Raw genomic sequence first — 19,462 nt, 5'->3', positions numbered from 1 at the left:
CACAGCTCTTTCGAGAAACACCAGGCTTCACATCACTGGTTCAGCACAAGATACGGGTGAAGGAGGATGCACCCGTTCGACAAAAGAGCTACAGAATTCCAGAACGGTTGGTGCCAGTGCTGCAGAAAGAAATAAAACTGATGTTGGACCTGGGAATCATTGAGGTGTCTAGTGAGTGGTGCAGCCCGATTGTTTTGGTACCAAAGAAAGATGACACCCTGAGATTCTGTATTGATTTCAGATATTTGAATGCAGTATCCAAGTTTGATCCCTACCCAATGCCCAGGGTGGATGACCTGCTGGAGAGAGTTGGATCAGCAAGGTACATTACAACACTTGATCTGTGTAAAGGATACTGGCAAGTGGCTTTGGCACCAGAAGCGAGAGAGCTGACAGCCTTCAAAACTCCTTTTGGTATGTACCAATTTAAAGTCATGCCATTTGGGCTTCAAGGTGCACCAGCGACATTCCAACGATTAATGGACCATGTACTGAGAGATGTGTCAGCATTCTCTGCAGCATATCTGGATGACGTGGTGGTGTACAGCCAGTCCTGGGAAGAGCATGTCATTCACCTACAGAAGGTGCTACACTCCATCAGAATGGCTGGACTGACTATCAATCCCAAGAAGTGCTCCATAGCCAAGAGAGAAGTGGAGTACTTGGGCTTTGTAGTTGGCTCTGGGAAGATAAAGCCGCAGGTTGGAAAGATTGAAGCAATTCAGTCCTTCCCAGTTCCGACAACAAAAAGGAAGGTGAGAGGTTTTCTGGGTCTAGTAGGCTGGTACCGGAAATTCATACCTTCTTTTGCAGAGCGATCCACTGTACTGAATGACCTCACAAAAGGCTCAGCCCCCAACAAAGTGGGTTGGACAGAAGACTGTGAGCAAGCATTCAGAGACCTCAAGGAAGCAGTTTGCACACATCCAGTTCTACACAGTCCAGACTTCAACAAGCCATTCATCTTGCAAACTGATGCTTCAGGAGTTGACCTTGGTGCTGTCCTTCAGCAAGAGGTGGATGGTGAAAGAAGGCCTGTGGTGTTTCTGAGTCGGAAACTACTCGACAGGGAGACGAGGTATTCGACAGTGGAGAAAGAGTGTTTGGCCATGAAATGGGCTATTGAGGCCTTGAGGTATTATCTTCTGGGACGTCACTTCACTCTGGAGACTGATCATCGTGCCCTCCAGTGGTTGAACCGCATGAGGGATGCGAATGCCCGCATTGCAGGATGGTACCTGTCTCTGCAGCCTTATGACTTTACGGTCCAGTATAGGCCGGGGAAGTCAAATGTGGTTGCTGATTGTTTATCTAGGATGACAGAGGACTGAAGCACTTCGCGCTTAAGAGAGGGAGGAGGAAATGTAAGGAAGAGGACTCCCTTACTGCATTTATTTATATTATATGTATAGCACTTTGGAGCACACTGTTCACTTTATTAAAAGCACCTTATCAAGCACTTTATGAGCATTGCACTTTAAGCATGGATTTGCACACAAGCAGTTTAAATATTTATTGGGAATTTTAAAATCAGTTGGTAGCCTTATTTCAGATCCTGCACAGCTGCTCCTCGTCAAGGAATGTGGTGGTTGTCTGTCAGGAGAGAAGAATGGTGATTGAGATTGTGATTAAGGTTTACCAATAAGGGAAACTAAGGCAAATGTGTGTGTAAAATCTAGGGATAAAAGTGGTGTAAATAAGTGTTTGTAAGTTAATGATTACTCACCTTTCTTGCCTGTGTCCTCTTCAAGGTGTTTGGGCAAATGTTTCCCCGGGGGTCCAGACACCATTTAAAGGTTCCGGGAGAGACCATGGGTAAAGAGTGTGGTGAATCTTTTTGTGCTTGGGTTTCTGGGTTTTTATAATATTGGGTTTGGTGTAACATTAAGTGTGAAATATTTATTAATATGTAAATGTGAAAATGTATTTATGTATTTATTTATTCTTATTGATATATTGTATACTGTGGTGGAAGGTTGGGATTTAAGAATTTACCTGAGAGTGGAATAATGGTTGAGTCTGTGACAGCTGAACATATTTAAGGCTGCCAGTTGTCATTAGAGGGGGATTTTTGTGCTGTAAAGAAGCTCGACAAGTTAATTGTTGTAAGGAGAGCCGTATAGCGAATAAATACTTTGTTCCACTACACTTGCCTTGGTCTGTCTCACTGTGTTTCCAGCCGCTAAGGGCTACCCTGTTACAGTATCCATTAACTATTTCAAATGGCTTTAAGACTTATAAAATGGCTCTCCAGTTACAGCGTCATCAGTTAAGATATGTCTCCATTGGATGCAAGTTCTAATTTTACTTTTTGTCAGTGTGGTCTAAGGAGCTTGGAAAGAAAAGCGAAAAATTTCTTGTTCAAGTTACTTTTGTTCAAGTTCAAGCAACATAAAGAAGTCCAGACACTTTTCTTTCAAAGTTCCTTACATTATGATGACCTGGATGACTGAGAACCTTCACAGACTTTTTGTCAGTGTCACTTCAAATGTGAATTGTGTTCATATACATTTGCTATAAAAATGCGATATCGTCGAAATGGTCTTGTGGGGTGACTGTGGTTCAGGGGGTTGGGAAGCTCATCTTGTAACTGGAAGGTTGCTGGTTCGATCCCCAGCTCCGTCTGTCTTGGTCGTTGTGTTACTTCACCTACCTACTTCACCGTCTACTGGTGTTGGCCAGAGTGGCCGATGGTGCGATATGGCAACCCTGCTTCTGTCAGTCTGCTCCAGGGCAGCTGTGGCTACAACTGTGGCTGCCTCCACCAGTGTGTGAAAGTGAATGAATAGTGGAATTGTAAAGTGCTTTAAGGGTCTCGAAATCCATTATTATTAACAGATAGCGTATTTTGGGTGATTTGATAGGATTTTATAATATATTATAATTAATATAATGTAATAATTAATTAGTCCCAGAAGTAATTGCTTCTGTGTATCATCAGTACTAAGTATATTCAGTACTATGATACGGTGCTGTAGACTATTGGGGAAAGGGGACAACAGTCACTGTTTCATCAGGTAAGTAAACCATTTCAGCCAAATATCAATGCTGAAGTGGAATCAAATTTAATGTGTTCTTAAAAGAGTTTGCCATCAACACTGTGAAACGAAGTTTACTAACTTTATGTTATTCTTTTATTTATTTCATTTTTTTGTTTTTTTTTGTCCACATTCTGCATTTTAAAATAATTTAGAAAAATGATCTATACACTAACAAAATCTGGAACTTATAACAACAGTAATATATATATATAATAGCACTGACAGAGGCTGATGAACAAATTGGGATTCGGGGCATTTGAAATGATAAACATTTAAAGGCTAAAGTCTATCTTTAACTAATCTTAGGTGAAAATGTGTGCTTTATTATTGTTTTGCCATTGTGGTATATTAATTATTATTGTTTCCCCTTTCTTAGCCACTTCAAGTCGACCCACTGTGTTTCCCCTGATGCCATGTGGTTCTCAGAGCGGAGATATGGTCACTCTTGCCTGTCTTGCCACTGGGTTTAACCCTCCTGTGATGGACAAAAGGTTCCTTCCTTTGGTCCTCTTCCTTGACAAACACCATTCACTATCCTGCAGTACAGAAAGAGAATGTTTATACTGGAGTCACTCAACTCCGAGTGAGGAGACAGGACTGGGTTGCAAGACAGACTTTCCAGCGCAAGAAAATGGATGGATTTCTATATTTATGAATAGTATGTTCATTTAAATTAATAATTCAATGCTTTTGCATACATACATTTGTGTACATCTTTTTTTTTCAGTGCTGTTTAAGAGGAATCCAACTCATAAAGTGATTTCCTCTCCTGATGAGGACAGTACCTATTCTGCCTCCTGCTTTGCCAAAGAGTTTGCACCAAAGAAACATGATATCAAATGGCTGAAAAATGGAGCAGACGTCACCAGCAAAATTGATCTGATCACTACAGTTTCTGAATCAAGTGTACAACACAGCAAGTTTTCACACAGTAAATTCCAGTGATGTGAATGAAGATACTGAATTCACTTGTGTTTACAGGAGGGCAAAGTAGATCTTTGAATAAAAGCGAGATAGACAACACACTAGGTGAGAAAAAAAACCAAAAAATGTTTTTTTGCTCTATGATTTTGTAATAAATCAAAATAAAACCATAAAACCAGGTAAGCCTTATGCTAAGTCATATAGAATTTGTTTTGAGTAGTTTCTTTAACTTCTAATGTACTCATATGAAAGTGCTAGTCATTTCAACAGCTTCAACTTTTGGAGGAATTTAAAAATAATTTAAAAAAAATAAAGATAAAGTTTGATGAGAACTAATAGCCAATAAATTGAGGTACAACACATAATACATCATTTTTTTTTCTCCCCATCAGATTTTTTCACAACCACAGATCTGAAAAACAGTACGTTACAATACACACACATGCGTACACATACATATGTCGTCATATATACATAATTTTATCTCATGTCTTGACTTTAAACTTATACATAATCTCCCTGTTTAGCTGAGTATCAATTTCTGATGGGACAGAGCCAGCGGTGACAATCCACATCCTCTCACAGCTGCACACTGACCAATTTTAGCCTGAAGATGAAATCACTCTGTGTCTGGTCACCATTACTGTCAATAAGATGTATATATGCTATTCTTTTTACTTATTTCAGTTTTTTATGACACTTATTAGTATATAATAATATATATATTACTATATAATATTAATATTTAACACTAATGGAGAGTGATCAATGAAATGGGACATAAATCGGGACATTTGAAATGCTAAACATTTAAAATGTAATGTCTTTCAAGATGGGATTTATTACGCAACATAATCAGCTCAAGTGTTTTCTCTTTAATCACTTCTAAGTGAAAATGTGTGGTATATTATTGTATTTCTATTCCGGTATCTTAATTAGTGTTGTCTCCCCTTTCTTAGACACTTCAACTGCACCCACTGTGTTTCCTCTGGTACCATGTGGTTCTGAAAGTGGAGATATGGTCACTCTTGGCTGCCTTGCCACCGGCTTTAACCCTCCTGCAGTGACTTTCTCGTGGAACAAAGGCGGCACTGCCTTGACAGACTTCATCCAGTACCCTGCAGTACAAAAAGGCGATGTTTATACTGGAGTCAGTCAAGTCCGAGTGAGGAAACAGGACTGGGATACACAACAGAATTTCCAATGTGTTGTGAATCATGCTGCTGGGAATGCACAGACTCCTGTCAGACCAACACGTAAGCCTTATGCTAATTCACATTTAATAAGTTTATCTTATTCTATTTGACTTATAACAAGTTTACATGAAAGCTCTGTGAACATATACAAAACTAAACAATTTGAATGAATTTGCACATAAATGCACAGGCTGATATTGTTATAGTCTGTAAGATTTTTGTTAAGTCATTTAATTTCCTTTTCTTAGGTTATTTGAACTCTTGATACATCACATACATAATACATTGCTACAGTAAACTTCAGTGCACCTGCAGTGACTTTCTCGTGGACCAAAGGCGACACTGCCTTGACAGACTTCATCCAGTACCCTTCAGTACAAAAAGGCGATGTTTATACTGGAGTCAGTCAAGTCCGAGTGAGGAAACAGGACTGGGATACACAACAGAATTTCCGATGTGTTGTGAATCACGCTGCTGGGAATGCACAGGCTATTGTTGATCCAATTGGTAAGACTTATGCTAAGTCATTTAATTTCCTTTTCTTAGGTTATTTGAATTCTATATACATCACATACAAAGTACATTGCTACAGTAAACCTATTCAGTGCGCTTTTTCTGAAGTAATATTTCTTATAAATAATTACTGGGCCACATCTAGTGATTGCTTCTTCTAATAAGAGTCAGTTATTGAGTTAATCTCCAGTTTTTGTTTTTTGAAGAAATTATAGTAGAGGCTGACTTTATCGTAAATGCGCCCCAAGCTGCTTATGTTGATAAATAATCTCAACACAGAGAGGAATAACTGTTTGAACTTACAACCAAAACCCAAACTTATTCAAACAAAAAAAAAAACATAACCAACATAAAATCAAATATTTCACCTCATTAAATAACATGAAATATTGTTAAATATTTCAAAATTCATAATTTTTTCATAGACTTTGTGGAAACACACACACACACATGGTGGAATGAGAACTAGAATATATCCAAGCAGTCTTGCTCATGATTATTAAGCTTTGGTACATTGTCTTTTTTTTTATTCTTCACTCATACGCTGTATTGGGTGTCATATTTGACAGTTCAATGTCACTTGAGAAACAACTGGTTCAGAACTGTTTTTATCATCTAAGAAACATTTCTAAACTCAGACTACTGGTGTCAAAGGCAGAACTTGAGATGATTATTCATGCTATAAATTTTTTTCTCATCTGGATTATTGTAATGGTCTTTTTACTTGTTTCAGCAAATAAGCTTTGGATCGCCTTCAGACTGTACAGAATGCTGCAGCAAGACTTTTAACTGGTACTAACAAGAGGTCACATATTATTGAAAAGTACATTTTAGGTTTCATTTAAAAATTTTAGTTTTAACTTTTAGAGCTCTATATGGTGAAGCTCCACAGTATATCTCTGACCTGTTGAAACCTCCTTCTTCCCGAGCATTTAGATCGTCAGGTCAGAGGTTACTGTTGGTCCCATATCAAAACACACTTTTCAGCCACTGGCACCAGGGCTCTTTCTGTTGTGTTTAATGCTGTGTAGACTTCATTGACTCTTTTAAAAAGCAGTTAAAAACATTTTTATACAAACAAGCTTTTAATTACAGTTTTTCTCGATTGCTAAAACACATTTCTTGAAACTACGCCTCATATCCTCACAACAGTAAACACAAATCCATAACATCTCACTCAATTTCCCAAACATCCTATTTCCAGGTCAAAATGAAGCTCTACACCCAAAACTATTCACTCCTGCTGAAAAACCAAACTTTGCCCTCAGACATCAAACACAAGCCCTCAAAAACACACACACTACAACAGAGTTTTGCACACTGGTACAATTAATTCAAAACAATAGTTCCAAAACAATTAGGTTGCTTATGGTTCTCCCCTTCAAAACCCTTGTCACATGATAAACACAAAAGACGCAACCAATGTATGTACAGTGGCACATTGTCATTCATGTACTATACAGTACAACACACACCAGAAACATTATCCCACCTCAGCATCTTGTCTTTGGTCTGGGTCAGGCCAGAGAATCTCATCCACATCACAGGCTATATTGGCCCCAGCCAGGCAGCGGGGGTAAAATCCTCTTGCATGCCTGATCCACCCCTGGCATGCATCTACTGATATGTCTAGGCAGGCCTCTTCCATGGCCTGAAGGAGGTGAACATGGACATAAGGTTCTCGGTCATACACTTTCCACCGCCATGCCGAAAATAACTCCTCTATCGGGTTTAGAAAGGGAGAGTATGCAGGCAGAAAGATATTAGAAAACCTTGGGTTATTGGTAAACCAGTCACGAACCAGAGCAGCGCGATGGAAGCTGACGTTATCCCACACAACAATGTAGTGAGGCTGCTCTGGCTGTGCTGGTTCCCTGTAGTCCAGCTGGAACATATGTTGTCTTAAACCATCAAGAAAAGCAAGGAGAAGCATAGTGTTATAGGGTCCTAGTACGGCATGGTGGTGGAGTACCCCTCGTTGGCTGATGGCTGCGCACATAGTGACATTCCCCCCACGCTGACCAGGGACATTTACAATAGCCCGATGGCCAATTATGTTCCTCCCCCTTTTCCTTCTTTTGGTCAGGTTAAAACCTGCCTCATCCACAAAGATTATTTCATGGGGAACAGGCCGTCCTTCAATCTCAAAGATTCTCTGCAAAACACACAACACAGTAGAGTCAATCGGTACCCTGAACCACAGTTCAAGAGTGCTGAAATGGCAGCATAAACTGCCATGCTGTGATGGTACACAATACAGTACAGTATCAAAACTCATACCTGAACATATTCCACACGTTGGTTCTTCACTCTGTCAGAGTTTCGTTCGAAAGGGACTCGGTATGCCTGTTTCATCCGGAATTGATTCTTTCGGAGGATGCGGTCAATTGTGGAGAGGCTGATGGCATTTATGCCTCGAAAAAGATGATCATCCTCAATCACTCTCCTTTGAATCTCTCGCAGGCGGATTACATTATTTGCAATTACCATGTTTACAAGTTCCCTCTCTTGCTCCTCCGACAAAAGCCTTAACCTGCCTCCACCAGGTGGTCGTCTCTGTGTCCTACAAAAATAGAAGCACTCATTACTGTAACTGTCACACATTCATTTTACAGGCAAATAATGGAAACATACTGAAACTCAAGACACATAAGTTCAGTAACTTACAAGTTACTGTACAAAGCAGTCTTACTGCAAGTACACCTACCTGTTATCCTCCCTGAAGGTTCTGATGATGGAGGCAACAGTGAAGCGACTCAAATTTGGTTGTACTCGTTGCCCAGCCTCCCTCATAGTCATCCCATGGACAAGGACATGGTCAACTAAAGTGGCTCGAATTTCATCCGAGACTGACTGTCTTCGTGCCCTTGCTCTTCCCCTTCCTTGTCGCCGTCGTTCTCCACCTCCACCTCCTTCACCACGTCCTCCTCCTCCTCCACCTCTCCCTCCTCCTCCACCACCTTCCTGTTGTCCTAGACCACCTCCTCCTCCTCTTCCACCACGTCCTCCTCTTTCACCATGTCCTCTTCCTCCACCACGTCCTCCTCCTTCACCACCTTCCTGTTGTCCTAGACCACCTCCTCCTCCTCTTCCACCACGTCCTCCTCTTTCACCATGTCCTCTTCCTCCACCATGTCCTCCTTCTTCACCACGTCCTCTTTCTCCACCACGTCCTCTTCCTTTGCATCTCTTTGGATCCATTGTTTCAAAACTGAATGAGCTGACTTTGGCCCTTTTATCTATCCATCGCAGGTTCTGATTGGTGTGTGCTAAATTTTGACTCCTAGTGTTTCCACCTGGTTAATTGTGTGCTAATTGAGCTCAAGCTATGCTGACTTAAGTTAACATTATTGCATGCTAGTGCTTTCTAAATGACTACATGGTGTAAGCACTGTAAAATGTAGGGATTTGTGTGTAGAGTTTTGCAGTAACAGTTCACCAAATTTGAGTCATGTGTCAAAGCAGGGAATAGTGTTTATAGTTCAGGGAAATGGGTGTGCTTTTTGACCAATAGCGTTACGGTTTTGAAATTTTAGTTTAGAGGCCTGGTTATAGTGTTTAAGCAATCGAGAAAAACTGTAATATTTTTGTCATTGTTTTATATTTTTATTTTATTTATGTTTCTGGTTTTAATGTGAAGCACTTTGTGATTTTTATCTATGAAAAGTGATATATAAATAAATGTTAATTACTTACTGTCCTAATGTTATTGTCCTCTGCGCCTGTCTGAAAAACAGTAGTATGCTTCTTTCCGTCTGTCTACATAATCCTTGTCCTTACTGATCTCTGCCTGTCTCTCTCCACTTTCACTGAGCATTAATACATTTAATTAACTTTAATATTAAATCTGTGTTTGCTTGCCAGTCAATTTATATGCAGAATAGAATACAATAGAATAGAATAGTCACATTAACTGGAGGGACTCAAACACAGGACTCCTTGGCTCAAAGGAAGGGTTTATTCACAAACACCGGGTGAAATGTACAACAGTGACAAAGTGCTATATACAAGGGTGCGGGGATCAGGGCTCCAGGGAATCCACAGGGAAAAGCAGGTGAACAGTCTCACTCCTCTTCTGTCTCTCTTGGTGTCTTACCAGTCTCTCACTCCTCTCTCACACCAGAATCTTTGTAAGGAACAAGGGCAGGTCCACAGTGTCTGTACACAGGAAAACAATGTGTTAACACAAGAAGCAAAACCAAGGGAACTAGATTGCAGTGTCTCAGCCAGGATTTCACTGACACAGGTTAAGCAACAATCCAGCAAAGAGAAGTCTCGATTCTTCCTTTAAGTAAAGGCCAGTTAATGAGACGCAGGTGTTACCCATCTCCCAGGTATGTAGGCCAAAGGTGGGAGCCCACAATGAACTCCGCCCAGGTGACAGAGGGAGAGAGAGGGAGAGGGGAAGAGAGGAAAGAGAAAACACAAAGCAGATTATTTCTCAGGCAGATCTGCTGGACCGTGACAAGAATAAACCTTCATTATCCCAGAAATTTGGGTGTTACACAGCTCTTATAGCAGGGGGAAATATAAAATATAAAAGGAAGACACAAAGTGGTCCTATATACATAAGCAACTGAAGTTCGTATATACAGGTAACAATGTAAAGAAATATGTATAGAATAAATTGTACGGAGATAAGATAACCAAAAGGATGTTAAATTGTCTTATAGAGTCTGACAGCTGCTGGTAAGAATGACCTGTGGTCGTGCTCCATCCTACACTGTGGGTGTAAAAGTCTGCTGCTGAACGAGCTGTTCAGTGCTCGTGCAGTCTCAGGCAGGGGATGGGAGCTGTTGTCCATGATGGATGTTAGCTTAGACAAAATCCTCTCCTCCCTAACCTGCTCAATGGACTTCAGAAGAGAGCACTGAAGCTCTGCAGTTCAGTTATTTCCTTTTGTGTCTACAGGAATCCAATTTTCTTTTGGACAATGTGCAAAGTAAAAGTGCTAAGTAAAAGTATATGCGCATAAGGAACTTGTTTGTATAGAAAATCAGTATAGTATGAACATTGTAGCACATTATTTATCTCAGCTTCTGCATATTATTCCCTGCTTCTGCATACACACATTTGTGTGTCCGTTTATGTGTCCGTTTACAGGAGGAGAAAATGCATTTTTGTGTACAGCGCAGCCCATGCACCAGTATGTTAATGACTAACCTCACATTGTGGATGGATTATCTCAGTTGTTCTCCTGACTTTAGTCAAAGTCAAAGCAAACTTTATTGTCATCTCTGCTTTAAACAATACAGTATATTGAGAGACAAGACGACGAGGTTCCAGTTCCATTCAGTGCAAAAAAAACAATAAATATAAGAAGAGTAAGAAATAAATATACACTTTAAGACTAAGGTAAAAGGATCAATAACAATTTAAATTTCGTAAACATGGGCAGGATTATGAGATGCAGCTGGTCAGAATGCTCTCTATGGTGCCCCTGTAGAACATGGTGAGGATGGGAGGAGGAAGGTTGGCAAGCTTTAGGCGTCTCAGGAAGTGGTGGCGCTGCTAGGCCTAGCAACATCTTCACAAAACCTAAAGGAATCCAGTTACTTTTTTTTCTCAGCTTCTAAAACTGTATTATGATATTCCATTTGGTGCTTAGTTGAACTTTCAAATATGACAAATATATACAATTTTGGTTATTGAATGAAATACGTGTATATGCCATATATATGTTGGCACTCAAATTTCCCTGTGCAATGTTTATGCAAACTTTCATTATGATTAGTCCACTAATCTTGGAGCATATAGTATGATGATGATAATAATAATAATAATAATAATAATAATAATAATAAAAGTTGCTGTTGTTTCTTTTATTTATTTCAAGAGAAAACAATACAAAGTTGTCACTAAAGGATTACATTTTCTCTCTCATTTTTTCTTTCAGACTAAACCATGATGTTCACAGGACGGTTCATGTATTATGACTGAAATGTCTAAGTTCTGGGGGGTTTGAACAGCACCTGTCCTGACTAGTTTGAACATGTAATGCTTTGTTTTTCCATTGTTATTGATGACATTGTTTACGCTTTACAATTTTTGGCATTTGTGTTTTAGTTTTGTGCTAGATGCGACATGTATGTAAGACAAGTGAGAAATGCATTAAAAATCAATAAAGAAAACAAATAACTAACTATCTTCAGTTCTTCTTGAATTAAGAAAAATGCTAACTTGCCTTACAGAATACAAGTAATGACACATACTAATATAAAACTGTTTATCTTTTGAAAAATTGTGTTGTGCACCATCATGTTGTATTACTTTGATTTTCCACAAGAGTGAGACAAAGCTCCATGTGTAGTAGCAGCAATGTGGGTGCCACCTCTATGTGAAAACCTGTGCTGATCATAATTTACAGTTTTTTCTGAATGCTTAAACACTAACTGTGATTCCTGTAGCACAATCTCTAAAACTATTCAGACTTATAGCAAAACCACTCACTGAGTTTGCAAAAACTAAAAGCACAAAAACTGCTTTGCACTCAGTTTGCAATTTTGTAACACACACTTTGCAAAACTGTAGGCACAATTCACTGCACAACACTCAATTACCAAATTTCCAACACACTCCTAGCAAAAGTATACACATGTATGGCTATCATTAACACTAATTTGCCAACTGTCTGGCACACTTTCACATGTGAAAACTTTTTTAGATAATTCGTTCACTTTGCAATCAGCCTAAGCACTATAATACAGGTAAGCTGTGTGTGCGGAGTACAATGGAGGGAGCAGAAAGAGTGAGAAGTAGAGGAGGCCGAGGAAGAGGACGTGGAGGTGAAGAAGTAGGATGAAGAGGACAACAAGGACAAGGAGGAGCAACAGGAAGACGAGGAGGGGGGAGAGGAAGATGAGGAGGGGGGAGAGGAAGGGTAGGAAGAGTAAGAAATAGAATTGCTGATGACATCAGAGCTACAATAGTGGACCATGTAATCAACCGTGGAATGACCCTGACGGTAGCTGGCCAACGGGTCCAGCCTAACTCGAGCCGCTACACTGTAGCAAGCATCATAAGGACATCTTGAAATGAGAATCGGTTAGTACAGTCACTTTGCACAAAGATTTGTAGCACTGCCATATGCCAATGAGAAACACACCAATACCATTGATGTAAAAATACTGAAATTGTTACTTTACAGAATTGCTAGATGACCAGATGCTGGGGCAGAGGAAGCATGTTCACTGCAGACCAAGTAACCCATATAGTCATTATGGCGATTGCAAATACAGTTTTTCTCAAATGCTAAAACACATTTCACAAACGTTACCACCAGGTCCCCCAATGTCCAAACACAACACCCTTCTCTAAAGCTACATAAACACAACCACACCTTCCCACTGCAAAACTCAAACTCCCACACCAAGAGAGCAGCTCGAAGCTGTCAAAACTGTAAACACTATACACAGCATTACACACTACAGCAAAACAATTGAAAACACAATGCTCAATTTGTGAGAAGGTTCTTTGTTTCATAACTGCCAATGCATATTTTAGAAACTATACAGTAACGGATCGTCGTAGATCTCTGCAGAGGATTAGGCATTTAGATTTGTGAGTTTCATATGAGTAGTATAAATCTATAGAAAATCCTGCATGTACGTACACTACTGTAACACAACTCAATGCAAAAACAGAATCTATTGCACACAACAGTAATCTTGAAAACATGAACAGGGTGTGAAGTTTTTTTATTTACGTTATTCACACCACACACACACCACAATCACTGTGCGGCATCATGTCGCTGAGCTGTTGCTCGCATCTCGTCCGTAATGATGGTGCGAGGTTGTCTTGCTCTCCCTCCTGGACCTTCTCCTCTCCCATGTTGGCCTTCTCCTCTTCCTCGTTGGTCGCTCCTCTTCCTCCTCTCATTTGAACTCCTCTTCCTCATTGGCCTGCTCCTCTTCTTCCAGGGCCAGCTCTTCTCCCTCCTCTGCATCAAATTCCTCTTCCCCTGACTCTGCCTTCATCCATTGTGTTTGTTTGGAACCTTCAGCATACTGTGCACTCTGAACTTGCTTTTACATGTGGGTACAGCATTAGCAACAAGTGTCTTCAATTTTGAGTCATTGTGTGTAGTGAATGACGCCAGGTGTGTTCCCTGTGTTCAAAGATTGGTGACTGTGGCAAGCATTTTGCATCACATGGGCTTTCATTTGAGGATATGAGCAGAGTTGTTTTGCAACATGTGTTTTAGCAAGGAAAAATGTGTTTAGATTTATGAGTACAGAGGGTTGTGTTTTGTGAATTGTGTCTTCATGTGACATGTGTTTATGGTACTGGAATATGGTGGCTACATTTAGTAAATGTGTTTAGACTACTGGTCATTTGGGTTACAGGATTGGCTTTTGTGTTTTAACATTTGAGAAAAACTGTAATCCTATACTTGGAAATAACCACTTGTGTTTGTTTTGATGTGTTTGAATAAACACCAGTACTTGAAGTTTGGATCCCTCTATGCTTATGGATCTATGACAGAAGTATGAGCTCAAACTGACATAGCCTACCTTGTGCACAGAGAAAGCAAAAGCCAGATGTGTTTTATATTCATACCATCAGTGTGCAGTTGGCGCATTGTGTGCTTAGTAGATGATGGCTTGTGTGCACTGTTTGATACGGAAACACCATTTTTACGAAGGTGTGAAGAGTTAATCTAGCTGTGTTTGCTTTTGCAAGAGAACTACAATGTTTTGATTATTGGGTGACAGGTTTTCTTATTTGTGTGAAGAGTTTTGCAAAATTAGCCAATAGTTACAAAAAATGTGCTTAAGCAATCAGAAAAAACTGTAATAGGGGAAAAGGTCCCTTGCATGATGTAGTTTTCATATTTGAATTGTGTTTGGCTTCTGGACTCATATCTTTTTGTTTGTGAAGTTTTGAGGTATGAAATTACTTTATTTGCTGTAGTTAATCATCTGTTTTCTCAAAAGAAAACACTTGGTGGGACTTCTTGAACAGAGACAAAGCTGTAGCATCGATAACAAGGGCAGATAAAATACTGAGACAAAAAGACTTCAGGATAAGGGGAACCCCCCACTCATGGCACACCTATGTGCCATGAGTGGGGTTTCCCTCACATAGTCTTCAAATTGACAAATTGTCAATCCATCCTACGATTCAATTTTATATATACATGTACATGTTTTAGAATATTAAATACTGTATGTTTGGTTTAAATTTATCAATGGTATTTATAGAAACATAGAGGGGTTCAGGTAAGGACCGAGAGGGAGGGTGTTTGGTGGGGATGTCAGACATGGAGACGCTGTCAGGCATTCTGCTGGGCATGGTGCCCTGCTTCCTTGCTGCCGGCTCCTTGCCACTTAGACTGGCAGCAGCATGCTTTGACTCCATCCCAGCAACAGCGTCAAAGATTTGGGCTGGCTGCCACAGGGTCTTCAGCCAATCGGGGCAACACACTGCCAGATCATTTCAGAGGCAGCCAATAGTAAGGCTTAATTTGTTTTGTGTCATCCCTCCCAAATGTGAATTCCTCCAAACCCACAAGGTACACAAATGCACATGGAAACACAATCTAAGCTTTCACTTAAAGACAGAGTTCACAGATTTACACTGACTCTGTGTATGTCTGGAAAGAGGAAGAGTTACATAAACATTCTTTGTGGTTGGAAATGAATGCACCTCTTCATAGCACAACTGCCTTCCCATGCCTTTCTGTCAGTATTTTTACAGTTTTTTCTGATTGCTTAAGCACATTTTTTGTAACTATTGGCTAATTTTGCAAAACTCTTCACACAAATAAGAAAACCTGTCACCCAATAATCAAAACATTTTAGTTCTCTTGCAAAAGCAAACACAGCTAGATTAACTCTTCACACCTTCGTAAAAATGGTGTTTCCGTATCAAACAGTACACACAAGCCATCATCTACTAAGCACACAATGCGCCAACTGCACACTGATGGTATGAATACAAAACACATCTGGCTTTTGCTTTCTCTGTGCACAAGGTAGGCTATGTCAGTTTGAGCTCATACTTCTGTCATAGATCCATAAGCATAGAGGGATCCAAACTTCAAGTACTGGTGTTTATTCAAACACATCAAAACAAACACAAGTGTTTATTTCCAAGTATAAGATTATTTGCAACCGCCATAATGACTATATGGGTTACTTGGTCTGCAGTGAACATGCTTCCTCTGCCCCCAGCATCTGGTCATCTAGCAATTCTGTAAAGTAACAATTTCAGTATTTTTACATCAATGGTATTGGTGTGTTTCTCATTGGCATATGGCAGTGCTACAAATCTTTGTGCGAAGTGACTGTACTGACCGATTCTCATTTCAAGATGTCCTTATGGTACTTGCTACAGTGTAGCGGCTCAGTTTAGGCTGGACCCGTTGGCCAGCTACCCTCAGGGTCATTCCACGGTTGATGACATGGTCCACTATTGTAGCTCTGATGTCATCAGCAATTCTATTTCTTACTCTTCCTACCCTTCCTCTCCCCCCTCCTCATCTTCCTCTCCCCCCTCCTCGTCTTCCTTGCTCCTCCTTGTCCTTGTCGTCCTCTTCATCCTACTTCTTCACCTCCACGTCCTCTTCCTCGGCCTCCTCTACTTCTCACTCTTTCTGCTCGCTCCATTGTACTCCGCACACACAGCTTACCTGTATTATAGTGCTTAGGCTGATTGCAAAGTGAACGAATTATCTAAAAAAGTTTTCACATGTGAAAGTGTGCCAGACAGTTGGCAAATTAGTGTTAATGATAGCCATACATGTGTATACTTTTGCTAGGAGTGTGTTGGAAATTTGGTAATTGAGTGTTGTGCAGTGAATTGTGCCTACAGTTTTGCAAAGTGTGTGTTACAAAATTGCAAACTGAGTGCAAAGCAGTTTTTGTGCTTTTAGTTTTGCAAACTCAGTGAGTGGTTTTGCTATAAGTCTGAATAGTTTTAGAGATTGTGCTACAGGAATCACAGTTAGTGTTTAAGCATTCAGAAAAAACTGTAAAGCATGACTTGATAGTGCAGCAGTTTGGTAGGACATGCAGTCCAACTATAGTGTAGCACTGCACTCTAGTGGACGAAGTAATTATGACATGGGAAAGAAAGTAAAGCCAACTGCAAAATGAGATGATGCCACAATGAGTCCCATTGCATGTGGTGGATGAATGGGGTCAAGCACCATAATAAATAAATTAATTAATTAAATTAAATTATAACACAGGACATTTTCCACTTCAAACTAATATTCAACATGGCTTTGACTCAAAACCAAGTCTGCTTATGATTTTTTTATTTTTTTAAGATCATGTGGGAACAAATTACTAATTACTGAGAGCTTCCAAGTGTACTGATACTCTGTTTAATCCGTATAAGTCACAGTTATTATCAAATCATAGTAATGTGTGTAGAGGTCCCGGTTTGATAGTTTAACAAAAAAAATTTTTTAAATGCCCTCCAAAAGCTAGCACTATTCATCACTAGTCATGGAAAACAGAAAACATTCCAGGTTTTACTTGACCACTGTAGCCATGCTGACAAAGAGTCAAAGTCAAGCCAAGTATTCTGTTGCGTCTGCGCTTCCACAGGCCCCACTGGTTTAGAAACTTATTCCAATTACAGTTTTTGCCCGTTGCTTGAACACCATGAACCCATGCAAGTTGAAGCTTTTGTTACCATACCTCAAACACATGTACCCCTACCTTAAACAAAAGCGCTGCTTTGCACCCCAGTTCCAATTATGCAACACACCTACTCCTTTATGCAACACACATGGTCCTGCATGCTACACTCCATTTCATACATAAGACACTTCGCTCACAAAATGAAATTTCAGGGTGCCATTCGGAAAACACATGTATCCAAAATACAAAACACATCGGGTAATTGCAACCACTCAAATACACACCTGAAGGCACTTACTTGCAAAACCGAACACCAATTAGCCAACTACAAAAAGCCCTCAGCGTAGCCATTTCAAGAACTTTGCAAGCATGGATGGAGGGAGAGCAAGAGGAAGAGGAAGAGGAAGAGGTAGAGGAGGAGGAGGAGGAGGAGGAGGAGGAGGAGGAGGAGGAGGAGGAAGAGGAGGAGGAGGAGGCCAAAGAGGCCATGCACGGACCCATATTTCTGATGAAATAAGAGCAACTTTGGTGGACCATGTCATCAACCATGGCCTGACTATGAGGGAAGCTGGGCAGAGAGTCCACCCACATCTAAGCCGCTTCACAGTGGCATCTGTAATACGAACATTCCGACTAGAAAACAGGTATGTCTTCACCTCCATACCTTCTGCTCTACTCAGATGGTTTTATAGCACTGTTCTACAGTATATCACATTACCATATCAAGTGTACGGGGTGCTAATGCTCCTTTTGCAGCCAAAGTGGCTGATTCCTTATATTGAAGTACAGTGTTGTACAGTGGATGACACAGTACGTACAGTAAAGTACTGTAAGAAAAATAAGCAAACCAATGACAATATGTGGTTGTATTTCTCCAGAATGACTCGAAGACCTTCTGGGGGAGGACAGCAACGTCTGTTCACACAACAGCAGGAACTTGCCGTTGTGGACCTAGTGAGGGCAGACAATGCCATCCGTCTCCACCAGCTATGACGGAAAATACTTGCAGACAGGCGAGTGTTCAGCAACATAGACCATGTGAGCATCACCACCATCAGACGCATCTTGGGTAAACACAGCATCACCATGAAGCAGCTCTACAGAGTCCCATTCGAGAGGAACAGTGACAGGGTCAAAGGACTTCGAGCTGAATATGTACGGGTACGTGTAACTGTCCCTTACATTTACAATAGAGTATTGGTGAAGTCCAGTAGCAGCTGAATATGTACCATATCAGTACCACATGGATCTATTCTGAGAGCTACACAGGTACCTGTGTGATGGGGTGAGGGTGCTGTATGTGTAGCACTGTAGTACAGTGATATGTTCCCCTTTTTTTCAGAGAATCTTGGCCATGGATGGAGCTGCACAGCCTCATGAATACATTTTCATTGATGAAGCTGGATTCGACCTGAGCAAAACAAGACGACGGGGTCGTAATGTAATTGGCCAAAGGGCAATTGTGCACGTCCCAGGGCAGCGCGGGGGAAACATCACATTATGTGCCGCCATATGCCTTCGAGGGCTTCTGCATCATCATGCAATACTAGGTCCATACAATAGCCAACACATACTCACATTTCTAGATGCTCTCCATGATATAGTTGTACAGAACAGACCAGATCAGCCCAGGTTTGTGGTGATATGGGATAATGTCAGTTTCCATCGGGCTGCTCTGGTCCAGGCCTGGTTCTCCAACCACAATCAATTTGAAGTGGTATACTTGCCCCCTTACTCACCATTTTTGAACCCTATAGAGGAATTTTTTTTCGGCTTGGAGATGGCGAGTATATGACCGCCAACCACATGCCCGCATGCCTCTTCTGCAGGCAATGGAACAGGCCTGCGGCGACATTCAGGTGACAGCAATCCATGGATGGTTTCGACATGCAAGAGGATATTTTCCCCAGTGCCTAGCGGGAGAGGACATTGCTTGCGATGTTGATGAGGTCCTGTGGCCAGACCCCAACAGAGCCCACTTATGCACAATTGTCATGGTTTTTTGTGTTTACAGTATAGTGTTTTTTCTATTGCAGTATTATTGTGTTGTTGTTGTTTTTTTTGCTTTATCTGAATTCATGGTACTGCAATGTACAATATTGAGTAGGTCTATTTGCGTTTTTGGTTGTTTGAAAATGTGTCTCCTGTAAATGTGCCTTCTGAATAAACAATGGAAATCAAGGACTGCAGT

At 40.6% G+C, this 19,462-nt stretch overlaps 1 protein-coding gene across 1 annotated transcript; it reads left to right on the top strand.

Annotated features, from left to right (window-relative positions):
• Nucleotides 1–18,268: 18,268 nt before the first annotated feature.
• Nucleotides 18,269–19,173, top strand: LOC113020040 (insertion element IS630 uncharacterized 39 kDa protein-like). Its single transcript, XM_026163708.1, has 2 exons — nt 18,269–18,432; nt 18,614–19,173. The coding sequence occupies exons 1-2, from the start codon at nt 18,358–18,360 to the stop codon at nt 19,064–19,066; spliced, it is 528 nt and encodes a 175-aa protein (XP_026019493.1). The 5' UTR covers nt 18,269–18,357; the 3' UTR covers nt 19,067–19,173.
• The last annotated feature ends 289 nt before the right edge of the window (nt 19,174–19,462 follow it).

Source organism: Astatotilapia calliptera, chromosome 4 (assembly GCF_900246225.1).
Source record: "Astatotilapia calliptera chromosome 4, fAstCal1.2, whole genome shotgun sequence".
Taxonomy (NCBI): domain Eukaryota; kingdom Metazoa; phylum Chordata; class Actinopteri; order Cichliformes; family Cichlidae; genus Astatotilapia; species Astatotilapia calliptera.
This window is presented reverse-complemented; position numbering and strand designations above follow the sequence as displayed.